The sequence below is a fragment of the Eriocheir sinensis genome, chromosome 40 (genome assembly GCF_024679095.1).
Source record: "Eriocheir sinensis breed Jianghai 21 chromosome 40, ASM2467909v1, whole genome shotgun sequence".
In the NCBI taxonomy this organism is placed as follows: Eukaryota; Metazoa; Arthropoda; class Malacostraca; order Decapoda; family Varunidae; genus Eriocheir; species Eriocheir sinensis.
The window spans coordinates 1,704,526-1,726,179 of NC_066548.1; the positions used below are offsets into that span (position 1 = coordinate 1,704,526).

Genomic DNA, 21,654 nt, shown 5'->3' on the forward strand with positions numbered 1-21,654 from the left:
AGTGTGCTGGATATCCCCTCCCTAGGTGCATGACTTTACATTTTTCTTCATTGAATTTTAGCAGACACTTTTTGTTCCATTCCTGTAGCTTGGTGATGTCTTGTAGGAAATCCACAGTCAAGGGGTTAAAACTAGAGATTTAGAAGACCACTTTCCTAACTAAGTAATAAATGATGGAATGTTCTACCAAGTGAAATTCTGCATCAAAATCATATGCAGGCTGAATAGAACCACAAATAGGTAAGGAGTAAGGACATATATTATGCTATCGAAATAAAAGTTCACCCAAACAAATGTACAATATATTCTATGAGAAGAAATACAAACTATCTACAACATTATTTATATCAAACTGTCCTTTATGTGGCACTCTTCTCACTATGTTATTGAGCCTCATTTTGGAAGAATCCAGATCAGAGCCATCATATGCAAATTCACTGAAAAGAAAAAAAAAAAGAAATATTACTAAGGAAAAAGCTTGAGAAATTGCAGAGTTTAGGCCATCCATGAAAACCTGAGACTGTCTTGGGGGTGGGAGTTGGAGGCCATGGAAGTTTTAATATTTGAGAACAGTTTTATTTAATAATGAGAACACAAAGGGAGATGAAAGAGAGAGAGGAGAGAGTGAAAGGAAGGCAAGTTTTAGAATTAATGGAAAGACTCATGAGAGGAAGCAACGTACTAAGCATAGATGTAGAGAGGATTAAAAAAAAAGAAATAGTAAAGTTCTTGCATGTTTGGCTTATATTTCAGAAGAATGTGCATGGAATGAGTCACAACAGGCAAAGATAGGTCCAGAAGAGATGAGATATTTTGGGAGAATGTGGGGTGACAAAACAGGAAGGTACCGGTAATGAAGATGTATACAATGTGGTATGGATGTACATTATAATATAGATAGACATAGATAGTGATAGGTAGACAGACAGATTTAACATAAGGTATAATTACTGGGTGAAAAGGTTAAGTGGTTAAGGCATGGGATGAAGATATAGAATGGTGATATTGTGTAGTTAAAAAAATGTTGAAGTCATTATAAAAGGCGAGGTGGAGTAACAGAACTGAACAATACATCATCAACCATCTACCCTCATTAGAGATTATAGGGTAATCTGATATTAAACATAAGATGATGATAGCATAGGGAAGGAAGGAAAAGAGTAATGAGGAAAGACGATGAAAGACAAGAATGTGAGCATGGATGTGAAAAGGCAAAGTATGTGTAGATGTAAGGAATCACTGACTGTTTACTCACCTATTGGGTAATCCAAACTTTCTTTGTAAAAATTTGGAAAGATTTTCTAAAATAGGTTCATTGTGCAGGGCAACAAACTGGTCTCTGCAGATCTAGAAAATGGGATGGTGTTAACTATAGGCAGATTTTATTAGCATTCAAATACAGGTAATGTGGGCTTCACCTGTCTTGAGCAAATTACATTATTGTTCACCTTTCTATATTCCATCACTAGTATTATAGATAAAGACAGTAAAGACAGATGATTAGATAAATTTATTGATAGCTAGATAGATTGATTTAGTATCCTATCAACTTTCTCCAATACTCTCACTGTATATTTACTTCACTTTAGTAGAGGTGAATACGCAGTGATTTATTAATGACATGCAGTTCCAAGTAATTTTGGATTTCTTTGTGTATATATGCTGTGAAAACTGACACTCATATTTATACTTAAGCTCCTGCAAGCAAAATTTCTGGAAGCAGTACAGTATTTTCTTAATTTTCTACCTTACCTTATTCATGACATCAACAGAGCAGGCATGAGTCCAGAAGCAGTCATGTACTGACACAAAGGTAATACCGGCTTGCTGACAGTGAAGGGAAGTCAGCATCATGTGTGACGAGTCCAGGGAATGAATGAAGTTTGGAGGAAATGCATTCTTCTGCTTCATCACATTTGGCTTCCTAAAAAATGTAAAATATTCAATACTGTATTAAAAATAAATCTGAAAACATTTTTAATCTAAAAGTAACTTACTGATGTGCAGTGTTGTGAAAACCAATTTAATCTAGAATTTTTCAGGTGCTGTGTAACTTTACTTAGTAACTAAATTGATAGTTAAAATTCCCTCAGTGATACTGCATTTGATATCAGTAACAACATGAAGAAATAATGAACCAATCACTTCCTTACATGAATGAGTCCATGCAAAATGTTGCTGGAAGGTTTGCTATGGATGTTTGGTCTCCAATAAACTTGCTGTACGGCTGCACCACCGGCAGGCCCAGGGGTGTGACGTACTCCAAATTTTCACCTCTGGTCTGCAGCGAGCACAAAGGAAGGAATGCTTCAGCAGGTAGGTTCATCACAAATCAATAGCAGCAATTAATGAAAAAAATAATAACAAGACAAATATAGTATTACATACCTCAGATACTATCTTGGCACAATCAGTAAACCAATTCTGAATCTCTTTGGTTGAAGTAAACATTTTTGCTAGGCAGAAGAAGGTTTTGTGTACGAGGTAGTGTGACGCCGCCCAGCGCTGGTCACGGGGAAAGTCATCCAAAGCTGTTGATAGAAGAGACCAAAATTATAATGAAGTATACAGTCTGCTGCTCTAAAATATATACAACCATTTATATTAAAGTAAGACAAAAGTTCATGTGTGTACTTTCTGCATGTTGCAAAAGTAAATGATGTGTTCTGACTGGCAGGTCTGGTCCACACATCACTTTGCTTCCCTAAACACCCCTTGCCAATCACTTATGATCACAGCAGCACAAAGGCGTTTTTTCTCCAATCTTCTGGCACCTCACCCAGCTCCCATGCTAGATACACATTCACAGCGTCCACTCCACAGCTACCGTTCCTCAATATTTCACCATTTCTGCTGCTTCACCACCAATATCAGAAGCCTATCCTGGTTTTGATTTCTTTTCTGCTCCCTCTATCTCACTCCTCTGTGCCCTGCCTAGATATGGCTGCTCTATATTAATTTTTACTCCCACAATGGTCACCTCCCTTCATGATTAGTACAGAAAATTTGCAACTTTGGCTGAGTTGATTTGGTGAGAGGTTTCCTGTTTACAGTCAGTTACTTGTGAGCGTTCAGTTACCTTACAATGTTTTCCCTTTCTAGTTAACTTTCCTGTTGGTTCATACGATGAAACACTTAACCTGGATATCATTATTATAGTAACAGACATAACCCCTTGGCTCGGACTAACACTCAAATACACATGCCCCAAACACGGATATTATTGACTTAATAAGAATCCATCATGACTTTATTACACTACTGAATTGCCATGTGTTTCCAAAAGAGTGTTTACCTTTAAGTTGTTTCTCAATCTGAAGTCTAGCACCATATCTTGTTACGCCATAAACAGTAGTCATGACGGTCTGCTTGATGACCTTGCGCTTCACATGGCCTTCCAGAACCTTGGCCACTTTGTTGCCCTTTGCAGCATCCTTTTCTCTTTCAGCTTCAACCAGCACAGCAACATCTGAGTAAACATCCTGAAATATTTTGTAGAGTGAATTTAAAGCTTATCAAATTGCTTTGCAAATTTTACTTGATGATGACAACACCATTGATGATATTACAGATGAGCAATATATGTCCTTTTCAGGCTCATATTAATAATTTTAAACTTATAATTCTATACAACAAAGTATGAGAAAAGAATTCTAGCTATAAAAAAATTGTGCCATACCTGAGGTGCCCTACTGGGTGCTAAGTTAACAGATATGGCACCAATCTTGTCCCGCCCAAGCGCTGCATAATGCTGCAGTCCGTTGCAAGAACCATCTTGGTGTACTGGCAGGTAAGAGACATACTCCTCTGGATTGCCACTTCGAAGAGCACTTGCTAACTGGAATCAATCAATAAATGATTAGACTGGCCAACAAGAAAACATTTCATGAAAATTCTCTGTCATCTCTCCTTTTTGCTCTCTTCATGCTTATTATATAATCTTTTAAATTGATTCACCACCATTATTTTTTATCATTTTGCTTGGAAAAAAGATGGCTTATATCATTTGAAGCATCTGGTTTCTCAGCAGCCCGCCCCACTCTGGCTTGAAATGACCATATTGGATCTATGTGACACTTTACACCATGAAGAAGCCATGCCTCACCTCTTTACAGGCTGCCAGTGTCTGCCAGGGCTCATCACTCTTGGTCCACCATCGACGGCCAGTGAGAGGGTGGTCAGCAGAGTCCAGGATGTCCTCCATGACGGAGTCACAGTACTTCATGCGATCCTTGATGGCCTCTCTCTTCACAATCCCTGTCAAGTTGATGAGATGCAACTGGAAGAAAGGGATAAAAATGACATTACAATCATGATATGTCAAATTCTGAAGCACAAAAACTAATTATTATTTAAGTTTTATTGTCTAATGCCTGAATCCAGAACAAATAGAGAATGAAAATCTAAACCAATGCATCTCAATGTCAGATATTATGTAATGATAAGTCCTGTCATGAACACATTGTTCTCACCTCTGAGCGACACAGTAAACTTAAATAATTGAAAAACTAGACTGAATCACATGAGACTGAGAAACAATAGTAATTGACAACTCAATCCCAAGACACACGTAATATAATTCAATATAATATGGCCACTCTTGTGGAAAATACATCCTCTTATTGAAGATGTGATTAACATGTCCGAAGCGATTAGCATGGATTTGGCTTTCACTGGTAGCCTGGTAACATACTCCCAGGTCTTTCTCTGCCTCTGGTGGATAGTAGAGTGTTTCCCATATGGTATTGGGGTGCTGGATATCCCCTCGCGAGGTGCATGACTACATTTTTCTTCATTGAATTGTATCAGTCACTTTTTGTTCCATTCCTGTAGCTTGGTGATGTCTTTTTGTAGGAATTCCACAGCCAAGGGGTTAAGAATATAAAACACTGGCAAATAATAAATATTCTATGCTCATAAAGTTCCATTACATGTTGCATAATAACTAACCTTGAGCCAATGCAGACCATCTGGCCCCAATTTCTCTCCTTTTGCAAACTGGAGGATGGAGCGGTACACATCCGAGCTGAGGTGATTGAGGTGAGGAGGACAGGGATATACCCTTCCTCGGAAGTCCATGTTGTGGGGGAACCACAGCACACGGTCCCGGAACTGTGAAATTATTATATTTAAAAAGATAAAAAAACTTACTCATTCCAGTCACTATTGTAGAAGGCTCTTCAATAGCATCACAAACAATGAGTTTATATGCACTAAAATTAATTAATGCCAATGTCAGGACAGGCCACTCTACAAAGCATAGACAGATTAATCATTCTAATCACCACAGTACATGACTCGTTGTTGGCAAGGTAAAAGATGCCTTCCCTTTGAGAAAACTAAGGAAAGAATGATCAAAAGTAATGCCATGTGATACCTTTACTTGAGGCATATCTGGTAGTAAATGTGATGCAAATCAGTCATGAACACAGAATTTTCTTCTGCAAAGGAAAGAAATTATATCCCCTTAGAACCCTGGGCTTTGTGGGAACAACTATGAACTCTTACTTACGTGATCAGCCATTGAGAGTTTATATAATCCATCACACCGCAGGGAATGCATCTCGTTCTTCCTCTGCTCATATTCCAGCCACTGGTTCCTAATCTTGTGTATCTCAGCCTTGCTCATGCCAGGCTGGATTTTCTGTGGCTCTGGGCACTGAGATGGCGGCTGGGGGATATCTAGTTCATCACAACCATTATTGTTAAACAGCTGAAAAAAGAGAGAATGAAAAAATTGCTTGTAGAATATTCACATAATTCTAAATTGGGTTACTGTACTAGTTATTACTATGGATATATTAATTGGTATACTAAGTACATCTTGAACAAAATGGTTAAATAACTGACATAAAGTGGTGTATAAAATAGGCAACAATTAAGAAACATACCAGCAAAGAAAATAGTGACTATAACATCTGAGATTATCACCGTCAAGTCATAACGTTTGAAGAGTAGTCAAAAATCAAAAATCAAACATCTAACTTTAAAAAGTAGGTTGTGATACCTGCCTCAAGTGGATACAAGACCAAGGGGAGGCACCTAATAAGTACATCATCAATGCTGATAGCATACAGACAAAGGTTCATCTTATTCTCTTTCCAACAACAGCATTTCAGTGCTTTAATAACAACTGGGGTAATAATACATAACCACAAAGGAAGTTGCTTCTTGCAAATTATTGATCAAAGAATATATATATACATATATGAATATGCTGAGTACACATTTCTGATGCCACTTCAGGTTAGAGACAGGTTAGGTTGTAAGTATTTTTAGTTGCATGACAGAAAGCAAATTAAACTAAATATCAACAAAGCAAGACCCCAGTTTTGTTAGTTAGAAGCTCATTCTTTAGAAAAGCTTACATAAAGTTACTGAGTATGCATTTGTGATGACTAACTGGATTACAGTTTGATTAAGGTAAAGGCATCTTCAAACATTTGACTGAGGAACTAAAAGTAAATATTAACAAAATAAAACCTTATGAAATTGCCCCAAAATCATCTACTGTTTAGTAATAAAAAATAAAATAAAGAGATGTTAAACACTGTATTTCAGTGATAGATATAAGCTATAAATAACATTAAAAGTGTAACTACCTGAATAACAATATCAAGCATGGGATTATTGATTTTCCAGGGAATTGTGCTTAGCTGGTTAAGGGAATCCATTACTGGGTACAGCTGTTGGTTCCCACACTCCTCCATCCTCTGCTTCTGCTGGTGGGCATTGAAAGGTAACCTGCAAATGGGAATACTTAGCAACATAAACAGGTAGCTAAGTCTGAAAAATACATATTACACAGTGAAAAAAATATGTGGCTTTCAATATACCAAAAGAATGAGGACTTATAACATATATCTGTGCTTTCCACCACAGAAAAAAGTGAAATAAGAGTACAAGTGGCAGCACAGCCAAGGAGTCCATCTAACACACTTTTATCTGTCATATACACATCAAAGTACCACATTTAGCCTTTTCCATCTTTGTTACCTTATTAGTTTTTATTGGAATATCGCTTTGAATATAAAAAGTAAACCACTACACTAATATATTTTCAGATAAAGATTTCAAATATACTTTTTTATCTGAAATTCACATGAAATTCCACTGTCAACCATTCCCTGGATTAAGTGCCATCTTGCAAGCCACACCCATTGCACCATTCAATGTGGAATCTGTGAAGTTACCCATTTAAAGATGTAAATTAAAATCAGGCAAAGTGAATGCCCTTTGGTTGCTATAAAATACTCATGGCTAAAAAAATGAGTAAATTGAAAACAAATGGAGATGAATGGGATAGCTATCCAAAGCACATACTCAAGTGAACCTGCAACACCTTAAATGCAATCTCCAGAAAGGTCTGAAGGCTGAAGTGGCTGGACAGAAAAATGCCATCCAGAGTGAACTTGAACTTTTGTGAATCTTTATGGTCTGACAGGTTTGAATATTGCCTGGTGTCACAGGATAAAATTCTATACATTCCTGTGGTTGTTTATTCATCTCTCTAAAATTATTTCAGCTCAATATCATAGTGTTCCAAAAAGTATTACAAATCATTAATCATAGAAATGGATGACAAAGTTTCTGGCTGTCAATACTGTTGCTTACCTTACGATTTTAGCATTATTGAGCAGATATCCTCCCAGCTTAGTGGACACCCAAGGCAAGGGTGGGCAGACCATTGGGGACACAATGGACTCAAAGGTCAGTGTGGGTTTGGCAGCCTTCAGGTACAGCTCCACCAGGGATGGCGAGGGCTTGATCTCATCCACAATGCGGTAGCCTTTGTTCCGCTCCACTTCATACATGGCCGGATACACATGTCTGAAACATTGATCATTCTCATAACTTCAATAAAAATTATTACTGTTTCACTAGTAAAAATGTCACCATTACAATTATATATTATTATTATTTAGTGTTAATATTACTACTACTACTACTAGTACTAATAATAATAATAATAATAATAATAATGTGTCCCTTTGGATGTGCTTCAAGAGAGCACAGGCATTTGACTAAAAAAGACAAGGAGTTACATAATTAATCAACATCAACTTCTTTGGCTCTACATACTTCTGTGAGTGAAGGGGATTCCACAGCATCACTTTTAGGAGCATAATGGAGTACATGAATTTGCCAATGGATGACAGAACAGTAGTTGGCCATTCCACTGGACTGTGCTCCACTGAGGGGCCACTGCAATTCTGGGCAGCCAGCTCCTGCCATCGCACACGTGGAATATATGTGACACCCTCTGAAATGAAATCACAGGGAAGATGGAAAAACTTATTATACCATACATAACACCATGGCTATTTTAGCTATGTTACAGAGAAATTAAGACCTGAAATATCAAACAGAGACTAAAATATCTGGCTAAAAATGTAATGTGATGTGTTTCTATCAAATGAGATGATAGAACAAAAATATCACATTCCCTTGGGATATACAATGCAACAACAATTTAATGTGAGATAGGTTCCAAAGACACACATCCAGCTAATCACAGCACACAGCCTCTAACCTCCTGCCATCCCCCTCCATTTTATGGCCAACCCCAAGAAACACATATCTCTTTACCACAATTCTGGATATTTCTGTAGACCTTTGTCCTTTGATACACACCTTCTCTGTCATTGTCAAGGTACCAAGTGAGGTAATCCTTGTAGACTGCTTTGAGTTTCTCCAGAATGCCAACTTCCTTCTTGTACTTGACTAGGTAGCGCATGTACACCAGCTCTCCAAGGCGGCGGTACATCATGTACTTACTGAGGGAAAAGCTTTCTGACCCACGAGCTAGCCTCTGTATTTCCTGCAAGACAATAGAACACATTACATACCTGAAAGTTGTCTTTACTCCATGGCAAAATTGTAATGTAGATAAAATGAATGAATTATAAATATTACACATTGTATTTTCATCTTTCTAGATAGGAGCAAGATTTTTATCAAAAGCAATAAACAAGGAATACTGAACAAATGACAGAAATTTCCTTTGAGCATATTCTTAAAATGTGTTCTGAGGGCAATCCATCACCAGGGCAGGTACAGCCATGAGTCCCAAACAGGGATAGCTAGCTATTCAGCACGAGAGTGGTGCTGCACATAGCTGTTACATTATTAGCCAATTCCTGCCTGTCAGTTGTGCAGACAAGTCTAGGATTATGCATCAAAATGCATTAGATTTTGTTTTTAGCATGATGAAGTTAAGTTACTTAGGCTTTCTAAACTTGTGATACTAAAGTTTCACTTAAGATATTTTTATTTCACACCCCTTCAATATAGCTGTGTTTTGGACTTTTAACAATGCTAAAAAACAAATTTTTATCAGTTTTCAATCAAATCATGGTTATTTCATGCTCTCCACATGTTTCCTTATATTTCTATGAATTATCTACAGGTTTACTGTATATTTTTGTCATGTAACTTTAAATATATGGCTGCATTTATCTATGAAGGGCTACTAAAATGAAATTCCCAATCCTTGGTGTGTTAGATTACAAAAACATATTACAGTCACCTGCATCATCACACTGATGAATTCCTCTGGTGGCAAGCTCACTAAATAGGGGTAGATTGACATTCTTCTGTCCAGACCATTTCCATAAAATGACTTTTTCAATGCTCCCAGCTGAGTTAAAAAAGTTTGGTGCAGCACACCTCTCCATTTCTCCTCCCAGTCATGCAGCATTTTTCTCTGTAAAAAGGGTAAATGCCAATTGCTGAAACAGCATACATAAATGATGCCTACCAGCACTATGGGCAAGAAAGGAACAGGTGCTGCAAAGGTAAGAGGGAGTGACGTGTTTATGAAAGGAAGAGAGGCAGGGAAGGAGAGAGTATCTTAGACAGATGATGAATGGGGGGACAGGAAGGAAAGATGCTGCACCGTCTCTGGGAACTGAAGCATGTACTGACTGGTTATTGAAAAATAATTAATCCCTGACACTGTAATGGCTGCATTTAAATGGTCCAGTATATGGCTGAATAATAAGATAAATATTAGTATATTCTAATATCTGAAAATGTAGAAAATCAAATGTTAAACTACTAAAACTAAAAATAATTGTGAAGATAAAATAAAATACATACATAAATGCTGGAGGTTGATTTGATAGCTAAGGCAATTTTCAGCAGATAGCTTACATTCCTACTACTGCCAGGCCTTCTTACATGTACCTTTCAAATACACTTACGTAATGGTGGGTGTCTTTTGAATCTTCTCTCTTTTCAATGCTGTTAATAACCAATTCACCACTGGCTTCCACTGCAAACTGTTCCTCTGCCCATTTCTGCAGCTGCTCCTGAGTGGCTACACCGTGTGCTGGGGATGGTACCTGCCAAGGACACTCATGCTAGTGGCTTGCAGAGAACTTGAGCTACAAACCTCAAAATTCAATTCAATAATCAAACATCAGTTTAAAATCTGAGGAAAACAAGTCAAATTTCTCAACACTATGGCAATGGCAAAAAATTTGGAATACAGTACTTTAATTTCTAGAATGTATGAGTTCATGCCACTAAAAATTTGCAAAAGATGTTCTTTGTCAGTTCTTTTTTCTTTACATATTAAAAACTGTACACCAACGTAAATGCAACAGGAACAATACCTTAGTGGAGTACATGTTCTCATTCAGTTCGTTAACCAAGTTACAGTAGTAACCAGATGCTGCTTTTCTATGCTGCAACTCAAAATCTGGGTCCAGCTGAGTAACAGCATTCAGTGCAAAATCCACATCATCCTGAAGAACTTCAGCTTGGCTGAACACAGACTGAACTGAAATGCCCTACAAAAACATAAAATGTCAGGAGGAGACAGGAAGATGTTGATGAAGCCAAAAGAGATATAGAAATCAAAGTTTTGTTTAACATACACAGTTAACTAATGAAACTGAACTTAATGAATATTTAAGGATGAAATTGATTTAGAACAAAAGTAAATAACAAGCTCAGGTAAAAGAAGACTTTTTCTTGACTTGATTATAGAAAACTATTGGACTTTTCCGTTTGCACCTTTTCCAAATAATATTCTATTGTATTTGCAGACTTGGTCCTTGGAAAGCCCACAGCTATTTTTGGAGTCAAGTTTTCTCAGAGAAGCATTTTCAGACACCTTTTTTAGAATTCTAATTATTAATAATAGCATTTGAGCAAGTAATCATTATGAAGGTGATTAGCAAAAATCATAATCTACTACGGACTTGTAGTTGATTACTGTAAAATTTCACGTGATTGATATAATCAAGTATATGCAAAGAATATGCCCAACATTATTAACTAGGCACTGGTTAAGCATCATTACCTCTGTCCAATGTCTCTTGTACATGTCTATGTATTCTGTGCACGTATATTACATATATGATAAAAGGGTAAGGAAATTGCTTCAAAAAGGCTTAAAATATAATAAGTTTTTCATATGGAGGGGAAAATAGTTTGGCAATTAGGAATCCTAGAAGGCAGAACTAGAATACCTACTCACTAATTCATCACGTCAATTATGCCATTCAATCCTCCTGCTACACTAAAGGTCATTCACTGTGCTTAATTCAAAAGTAAATGCAACTATAAAACTGATATACATATAGGCACCCACTTCTATATTTTCATAGTACTAAAGTGCAAAACAATATATTTATGAATTACTGAAAACCCCAAAGTATGTCCAGATTTTCTCCATGTCTTACCTCTTTCTCCATGGAATCTAAACACATTCTAATGCTTTCAGTTATGCTTGCTGATTTCTCTTGACGACCCAGGCAGCTCAGAAGCCACATAAATGTAGTTTCATTTGGTTTTATTTCATCTTCTTCAAGACACTTGTATAGCTCCTTCATCCTTTTCCAGTTTCCCTGGAAAAATGGATATCATAAAAGTAGTATTTATATGGTGATTACCTCCATTGTTTATATATATATATATATATATATATATATATATATATATATATATATATATATATATATATATATATATATATATATATATATATATATATATATATATATATATGAATTTTGTGCATGTATCTTTAGAAATAAATTGTGGTACAACACCACTTTCTACCTGCAGGAATGATTATGATGATGAACAGATGAGGATGATGATAATGATGGTGATGTGATGAATGATGATAGTAATGACAGTGATGACGCCATCAACAGCCATGGGCAGCTTTGAGCATTAAAGCTTGTTTTTTATGTGGATAAAAGGTTACTCATACAGAGCTTCCTTAAACTATATCTTAATATTTTAAATTAGCTACTTACTTTGTGGGCATGTCCCTCAAGGACAATGTTGTATGGTTTGATAGTAGTGACTCTCTGACAAACATCCTTCCGCACTGAGTGCCGGGAACACTGGCGGTAGTAGAGGAGGGTGTGGGTGGCACGATTCAACATGCCCAAGTTGATCTGGAAAAGAAGTTGCAAGGTCTTGTTATCGTAGTTCCTTGCAATTATAAGTAATGACAAGAAAAGAAAAAGCAACAATTTTACTAAGCATTAGGGTTACTCACACACACACTGACATATGCAGCCAGCGACTGGTTAAAACTGGCTTCTCGGCCTCTTCGTCTCACTTCTTTAAAGAATTTGTTTTCTTCCTCCTTCTTCAATAGCTTGTTACTCTTCTTTACTCCCGTCTTACTCTTGGGTGATGATTTAGCCTTTGTGGCACTGTCTTTCATTGGTTCCTGCACCTTAATGTCTTCCTCCAAAACACCCAACACTTCAGAAGCAGTCAAGTTCTGTTGTGATTTTGGCTTAGGCACTTTTTTCTTTTTCGATGGTTGTAGTGCAGCTTTCTCACTGACTGCTATACTTGCCTTCTCATGCTTTAGAGCAGTGGCCTTCTTTGAAATAACTTTTTTTCCTTTTCTCTTAGCTTTACCAACTTGCTTTCCACTCTGTAATGGCACTGCATTGCTTCCTTCAGTTACAGGTAAAACATCTACATTTTCAGCACTGGTACACTCATCTACACCCATACTATCATTTTCCATGATCAGAGGTTTAATATCACTAGGTAATGGTCTTCCAGATCGGGATAACTCATCTTGCAGAATGAAATTATCATCCAACAACACATTCAATTTTTCTTCACTCATCTTCACACTATTTGAAACACAGTCGGGTAACATAAAACACGAGTCGTATGTGTGAGTTGTTCTTTGGTTCCATCTAACACTGTCACTAACATTTGTGGGAAAAGTCCAATTTTCCTTATTGAAAGAGGTGAAAAAATGTACATCCTTTTCATAAACTTCACAATCTGGCATGCTGGAACTCTCCTCCTTAAACAATGGCAGCCCCTTACTGGTTGACACAGCACAAACATTTGCCAAAGAATGTTCTAACATAGCACTACTGTGCATATGTTTGTTCGCGCATGCTTTCTCCTCTGTAGCTGTAAATAAGGTAAAATAAATTAGAATAATAATCACGTAACCCAGTTTCCTGTGAAAGAAAAATCTGTCTGCCGTTTATTTTCTCCATCTTCTCAAGGTAACAAGAATACCTGTTAACTCTCCTGCATGACCATGAACTTTCATAGCTACTGCAACTTTTTTTCCTTGCAGTACACTTCTTAACCTTAAAAAGAATATTAATCATTTTCTTTAGATATTTAAACTCCTCTGCCACTCCAAGCGCTTCCCTGTTTATCACATTAGTTTCCATCCTCTTCCACTGCCATAACTATACTACTTCCCACAATGACATCCAAGAGTGCATTAAAACTTCATAGAAAAGGTTCCAAGCTTTTACTTACATGTTAGTCTATAGAGTGAGCATAATTTTACTTGCAGTGAATTCCTTCTCAATGACTTCCTTGAAACTAGATTTAGTCATCACTATTTTCACTGTAGTTAAGAAAACATGACAAAGCTTTTTAAGAAGACTTCACCTTGCTTTGTTTTCTTGGTGATGGAGGCTCTTTGTTGTGGCTTGGGTGCTGTGGTCTGAACTTGAGTTGACTGGGTTCTTATAATACATCTTCTTATGCCACCTGCATAAAATACAAGTTATTCAATAAGATAAATAAATATATGGCATTCAGATTACTGATTCAAGATTCACGAATGAAGGTTACATTGTTATGAACTCTGATAATACATGCAATGAAGCACCTCAGAAATTGAAAAATGTAGAGCAAGTTTGCACTAAAAGTGTGGGAAAATTAAGGCCAAAGATCATGCATGATCTGTATGTGCATAAGGGGGACACCCAGGGTAAAATAACTGAGACACTGTTAAACAGGAATGAGTTCCTACACACGAGAATTGAGATTTTTAGCAAGCCGCTGCAGGTGGTACAAAGCTCTATATTTTGAACTGTAATCCGACACATTTGTATCCAAGGTGAAAGGCGACATCGCTGCAGTGTTTAGAGGCACGAAGGAAATAGAGAGAAATGACAGAAGATATATTTGTATGGGGCAGTGGCTAGGGACGACCTCCTCACCTCCTCACCCATCAGTAGCCGCTGTTTCGCCACTTACCAGCCCTCCAGGAGTGTCTGCATCGCTCGGGGAACAGTCGGCCGTCATCTGTGAGTAGTCTGTGTCTGAGGCAGAGTGGCAGGCGGGGGTTTGTCTTCATAAACAGCATCAAGCAGCCGACGGTCCCCATGCTGCCAGGCCCCGGTTGTTGTGGGTCGTCCTGTGATGTTGTTGTTCGGCTCCGTCCGCTGGCACTGGCTTCGGCTTAGCCTTACCTTCCACAGTTGCATAGTTTTTTTAATTTTTTTTTTACAACAAAGGAGACAGCTCAAGGACACAAAAAAAGGAAACAATAATAAAAAATCCCGTTACTAGCTGCTCCTAAAAAAAAAAGAATCAAAAGAGTTGGCCGAAAGAATGGCCAATTTCGGGAGGTGTCCTGATTGTGTTCTTTATTTATGTATAAGTTATGAAATTTGAAGAAAACTATACGAGAAGTCTTCTGAGTTCCTGCTGATGAACTTTTTCATTTACAAAGGAGGAGGAGATTAGGGAGGAGCGGGAAAGATGAGGAGAGGAGGGAGGGGCCGAGGGTGAGGAGGAGCAGGAAAGATGAGGAGAGGAGGGAGGGGCCGAGGGTGAGGAGGAGCAGGAAAGATGAGGAGAGGAGGGAGGGGCCGAGGGTGAGGAGGAGCAGGAAAGATGAGGAGAGGAGGGAGGGGCCGAGGGTGAGGAGGAGCAGGAAAGATGAGGAGAGGAGGGAGGGGCCGAGGGTGAGGAGAATCAGGGAAGATGAGAGAGGAGGGAGGGGCCGAGGGTGAGGAGGAGCAGAGAAGATGAGGAGAGGAGGGAGGGGCCGAGGGTGAGGAGCAGGAAAGATGAGGAGAGGGAGGAGAGGAGAGAGGGGAAAAACAGTAACAAGGGGAGAGAAAATGAGAGAGAGCTAGGAGAAGGGAGGGGCCGAAGGTGAGTAGGGATGGGCAAGTACCGTTAATTTGAGTACCGGTAGTACCGGTACCGAAAACTCAAGTACCGTTAGTATCGGTATCGGTACCGGTACCCGAAGGAGTTTTTTTTTCTTAATGACTTCTGATGAAATTCCCAAATAAATTTCCTGTCAAGAAAACTCTCTCTCTCTCTCCTTCAACTTAATATCAACTAGAGTAGAAATGCAACGTTTAGGAGCCTTCTGATTAATGTAAAATCACTTAGGTTTAAGCTTATTTTGTGAATTTTCTCTTCCCCAGCCCCTGCGCCTCTGTAGCTGAATGGTTTCTGTGACCAAGATCAATAGAATATAACAGGTCTTCTCTACCACGTACCAGATTTCTCCTCTTCTGCGCATTAACGTCACCAGCAGCCCCTCAGACTGCTTCGACTAAAACCTACCTGCTTCGACTAAAACCTACCCACCACCAGTCTTCACCTGACAACAGGTGTAGATGCATCCTGTGTGCTCCATTTTCTTTATTTCGATGGGTGACTTAAGTATTTAGGATTAAGGAACTAAAGCAGTCACAATTAATGGGGCAGGGGTAAGAAAAGACTGGGTAGAAGAGGTTGAGGTGTTACAGAGGGTGTCAGGGTGGACAGGAGAACTGTTCAATAGAGGATGAACACACACACACACACACACACACACACACACACACACACACACACACGAAAACTGAAACGGTTTCAGTATCCCATGAAATATCTTTCTTTTTCCTTATTATTCTCCGCCTGCTCACTATCCCTCTCTGCCCTCTATCTCTTTTGATGACGTCAAAACCTATGCGTGAAAAGACCTGGTCTATTCTCTTGATCTTGTTGAGGTTTTTCATTATCAGTTATCGGGAATAAGGTTTTCTGTCATCGTGCCCAGCTATGCGTATAACCCTTCCTGCAAGCATGGTGTACGGGATAATGCAATACAGACATACATCATCGAGACAGCCCTTTTGACCTCATACAAACATCTTATTCATCATTTCCCTGTTATGTATATTAGTTTGGGTATATAAGTCATTACGTATAACCCTTCCTGCAAGCATGGAGTGTATGAACGAATGCAACACAGATACATCATCGAGATTCAGCCCTTTTGACCTTATACAACCATCTCGTTTATCATTTTCCTGTTACGTATAATTACTTTTGCATAAATTTCAGTAGGTATAAGGTATAACCCTTCCTGCAAGCGTGGAGTATGAAAGAATGCAACACAGACACATCATCAAGAACCAGCCCTTTTGACCTTATATCTTTCATACTCCAACACAGACACATCATCAAGAACCAGCCCTTTTGACCTTATATCTTTCATACTCCAACACAGACACATCATCAAGAACCAGCCCTTTTGACCTTATATCTTTCATACTCCAACACAGACACATCATCAAGAACCAGCCCTTTTGACCTTATACAAACATTCCATTCTTCATTTCCTGCTGCGTATAATTATTTGTGTATAAATTTCAGTACGTATAGCCCTTCCTGCAAGCATGGGGTGTATAAAAGAATGCAATACAGACATGCATCGCAGAGAACCAGCCCTTTCGACCTTATATACTAACCTTATTAATTTTCCTGTAATATATATTAGTTTGTGTATAGAAATCATCACGTATAACCCTTCCTGCAGACATACAATCATACGTCATCAAGAATCATCCCTAAGGAAACAGAAGGCATTTTAATCAACCACTTTTCGTTACGTATATTTACTTGCGTTTAGAAATCACGTATAACCCTTACTGCAGACATTCAACCATACATCATCAAGGATCAGCCCTCTCAACCGTATATGTGTGTCTTCGTATGGCGGAGACACTGTATAACGGGGTGTATGGTACTGTGTGTGTGTTCGTGTGTTGACTTTATTTCCACACCACCTTGATTTGAGGTAAAAGTCTTGGTGCGTTTTTTTTTTCAAGAGGTGTCCCCCGTAGGCCTAATCCTCTTATTTGGTTAGGAAATTGTTACGAAAGAGTGCACGTTGTTATAAAAGCACATGGGGTTGTAACAAAAGGGTACAGAATTGTTTTGAAACCATACGTGGTTGTAACGAAAGTGCGCGGTGTTGTAACAAAAGCTTGCGGGGTTGTTTCGATCAACAGTGTATGGGTTTGTTGCAATACCCAAAATCCGTAGAAATTGTAAATAGCCGTAGCAGCAAATAGTCATGCAGAAACCATATATAGTTGTTAATAGCAGCAGCAGCAGCAAAAAGGTTAATGTGAATAGTCGAAGAGGAAGTTAGGTTTGGCATTCAAAAGCCATAGATGTTGTTGATAGCCAATCGCAGCAGCACCAAAGCTGTTACGATACTACCATTATGCCAGATTAATACGCTCCCCATGTGTATTTTCCCATAGCACGTACTTAAAATATATCCCACTCCCACTGGTAGACATGTAAATATATAGTTTAGTACACACACTTAGAAATATAAACCCAGTACCTTTTGCTTAAACTATACCACCTAAACATACGTAAATATATCGCTTCATACATATACTTACAAATATAACCCAGTAACGTACGCTTAAAATGTCGCATCGTACATATACTTACAAATATAAGTATAATTGCTCGTGTATAAATTTCAGTGCGTATAGCCCGCCCTACAAGCAAGAAGCGTATAAAAGAAAGCAATACACATACATCGTCGAGAATCAGCCCTTTTGACCCTATACAAACTTCTTGATGAATATTCATCATTTTCCTTTTATGTATAATTGATTTTATAAATTTCAGTACGTATAGCTCTTCATGTAAGCTTGTTGTGTATATATGGGAGAATGCAACACAGACACACATCATCGAGAATCAGCCCTTTTGACCTTATACAAACATCTCATTTTTCATTTTCCTGTAATGTATATTAGTTTATGTATAGAAATCATCACGTATAACCCTTCCTGCAGACCTACAATCATATGTCATCAAGAATCATCCCTAAAGAAACAAAGCATTTTAATCAACCTTTTTTCGTTACGTATATTTACTTGCGTATAGAAATCATCACGTATAACCCTTACTGCAAACACTGTATAACGGGGTGTTTGGTACCGTGTGTCATTGGCACAGTACGAGGAGCAACAACACAAAGCAGATTTTATCTATAGCGCGTGCCAGTTCCTACGACTTTTGCCTGGCCCATGCTGCCCCCCAGTGCTTCTCTTAAATTGAGATGCTGAAGTTGGGGTATCTGGGCAGTACATGGGTAGCAGAAGTAAGGGTTGCGATAGCCGGAGCAGCAGTGCACACTTACAAATATATAACCCGAGACTTCATAGATGCGTAAACATATCGCGTAGTACGTACATGCATGAAAATATAACCTGGTACTTTTAAAAATATTCCTTACAACACTTAGATATATACATATACGTTAGAACCTTTCTACTCCATTCTTCTTATGTATAGTTTTCCCATGTACCTTAATATACCTTGGTAACTTGTCGTAAGACGTACAACCCAGAGGCCAGGGAATTGGTACCAGGGAGACTGGGGGAATAAGCTGCTGTTCAAGGCAAGGACTGGAACAACAAGCAAAGGAGAGAAGCAGAGATGAGAAGGACAAAAACTGCAGCGTTTGTATAGGGGAAAAAAACAAAAAGAGCACCCGATAGTGGCCTGTGACAGGTATGAAGGAGAGGCAAAGGCTATTAGCATCTGTGGTGGAGATCACTGGGGAAGAGGAGTGGCATAGCAGAGTGGAGGAGGAAGACTGAGGAATAAGTACCGTGTTAGGACCATAAGGATGTAAAGAGGAAGCAGTGAAATTAATACCTCACACAAAAATTTTCTTGGCATGTTGCTGCAAAAAAAGATCTGAGCATGTAGTGAAAGTTGAGTGAAAAATGTAATAATGGAAAATAGCAAAAGCGCATAGGTAGGCAAATCAGGGAAAGAAATGAACAGAAAACCTAAGTTCAGGATGAAGTGCTCAGTATTACAAGTGAATAAAGGGCAAGGCAAGGCAAGGGAAGGCAAGGGAAGGGCAGGGCAAGGCAAGGCAAGGGAAGGGCAGGGCAAGGGAAGGTCAGGGCAAGGGAAGGACAAGGCAAGGGAGACCAACGCACAGGGCTATATATGGCCAGCCAAGAAGACGAGACGCACAGGGCTGGCCAGCCAAGAAGGCAAGGTCAGGGAACGCACAAGGCCAGCCAGCCAAGAAGACGAGACGCACAGGGCTGGCAGCCAAGGCAGGACAAGGCAAGGGAACGGCAGGGCAAGGGAAAGGTTGGGCAAGGGAAGGGAAGGGCAGGACAAGGGAAGGTCAGGGCAAGGGAAGGACAAGGCAAGGGAGAACAACGCACAGGGCTATATATGGCCAGCCAAGAAGACGAGACGCACAGGGCTGGCCAGCCAAGAAGGCAATGTCAGGGAACGCACAAGGCCAGCCAGCCAAGAAGGCGAGACGCACAGGGCTGGCAGCCAAGGCAGGACAGGGCAAGGGAAGGGCAAGGCAAGGGAAGGGCTGGACAAGGCAAGGCAAGGCAATTAAGTCAAGGCAAGGGCAAGGCAAGGCTTAAGCATTCATCCTGAACTTAGGTTTTCTGTCCTTTTCTTTCCCTGATTTGCCTGCCTATGCGCTTTTGCTATTTTCCACCATTACACTTTTCACTCAACTTTCACTACATATTCAGATCTTTTTTCCCCAGCAACATGCCAAGAAAATTTTTGAGTGCAAGGGAAAGGCAAGGCAAGGCAAGGCAAGGGCACCACCACCACCATCACGTACCACCACCACCACTCACGTACCACCACCACCACTATCACGTACCACCACCACCACCACCACTATCACGTACCACCACCACCACCACCACTATCACGTACCACCACCACCACCACCACCACTATCACGTACCACCACCACCACCACCACCACCACTATCACGTACCACCACCACCACTATCACGTACCACCACCACCACCACCACTATCACGTACCACCACCACCACCACCACGTACCACCACCACCACTATCATGTACCACCATCACTATCACGTACCACCACCATAAGTCATCGGCGCATGGCCTAAGACCACCCACATGTCCTAAAAACCACCTATCAACCCAGACTCCAGATTCTCTCTATATAAGGATAAAAAAATGAGCTGCGGGGAGGTAGAATGTGCCAACTAAGATGGCATCATTATAAACATTAACCACACCAGGCCCCGCCAAAAAAAAAAAGTCCCACAAAAAAAACACCAGGCCCCACCAAAAAAAAAAACACCAGGTCCTACCAAAAAAGACACCAGGTCCTACCAAAAAAGACACCAGGTCCCACAAAAAAAAAACACCAGGCCCCACAAAAAAAACACCAGGCCCCACCAAAAAAACACCAGGCCCCACCAAAAAAAACACCAGGCCCCACCAAAAAAAACACCAGGCCCCACCAAAAAAAACACCAGGCCCCACCCAAAAAAACACCACGCCCCACCAAAAAAACAACCAGCCCCCCCCAAAAAAAGCACCCGGCCCCACCAAAAAAAAACACCAGGCCCCACCAAAAAAAACACCAGGCCCCACCACAAAAACACCAGGCCCCACCAAAAAAAGCACCAGGCCCCACCAAAAAAAAACACCAGGCCCCACAAAAAAACCAGGCCCCACAAAAAAAACACACATGGCCCCACAAAAAAACACACAAGGCCCCACAAAAAAACACCAGGCCCCACCAAAAAAAAAACACACCAGGCCCCACCAAAAAAAACACCAGGCCCCACCAAAAAAAAATACCAGGCCTCACCACAAAAACACCAAGCCCCACAAAAACACCAAGCCCCACAAAAAAACACAAGGCCCCACAAAAAAAAACCAGGCCCCACCAAAAAAAAAAACCCAGGCACCACCAAAACACCAGGCCCCACCAAAAAAACACCAGGCCCCACCAAAAAAACACCAGGCCCCACAAAAAAACACCAGGCCCCACAAAAAAGACACCAGGTCCCACAAAAAAGACACCAGGTCCCACAAAAAAGACACCAGGTCCCACCAAAAAAAACACCAGGCCCCACAAAAAAACACCAGGTCCCACCAGAAAAACCCACCAGGGCTCACCAAAAAAAAAAAGCCCACCAAAAAAAAAACACCAGGCCCTACCAAAAAAAAAAAACACCAGGGCCCACCACACCCACACAATATAGATGGGCCACTATCACCCACACCCTCACAGTATAGATGGGCCCATAACACACCCAC

At 39.8% G+C, this 21,654-nt stretch overlaps 1 protein-coding gene across 2 annotated transcripts; it reads right to left on the reverse strand.

Annotated features, from left to right (window-relative positions):
• Positions 1–288: 288 nt before the first annotated feature.
• Positions 289–14,706, reverse strand: LOC127009167 (DNA-directed RNA polymerase, mitochondrial-like). Of its 2 annotated transcripts, none has more exons than XM_050881962.1 (22): positions 14,506–14,706; positions 13,912–14,013; positions 12,524–13,407; positions 12,276–12,419; positions 11,694–11,858; positions 10,620–10,796; positions 10,206–10,346; positions 9,530–9,706; positions 8,635–8,821; positions 8,083–8,263; positions 7,615–7,830; positions 6,603–6,744; positions 5,513–5,713; positions 4,951–5,112; positions 4,106–4,279; positions 3,680–3,838; positions 3,296–3,482; positions 2,389–2,531; positions 2,154–2,281; positions 1,753–1,924; positions 1,256–1,347; positions 289–437 (listed from the first exon to the last, which is right to left on the reverse strand). In XM_050881962.1, the coding sequence occupies exons 1-22, from the start codon at positions 14,633–14,635 to the stop codon at positions 308–310; spliced, it is 4,194 nt and encodes a 1,397-aa protein (XP_050737919.1). In that variant the 5' UTR covers positions 14,636–14,706; the 3' UTR covers positions 289–307. The 2 variants fall into 2 exon arrangements, with proteins under 2 accessions (XP_050737919.1, XP_050737918.1); XM_050881961.1 differs by having other exon boundaries at positions 12,524–13,413.
• Between the last annotated feature and the right edge of the window lie 6,948 nt (positions 14,707–21,654).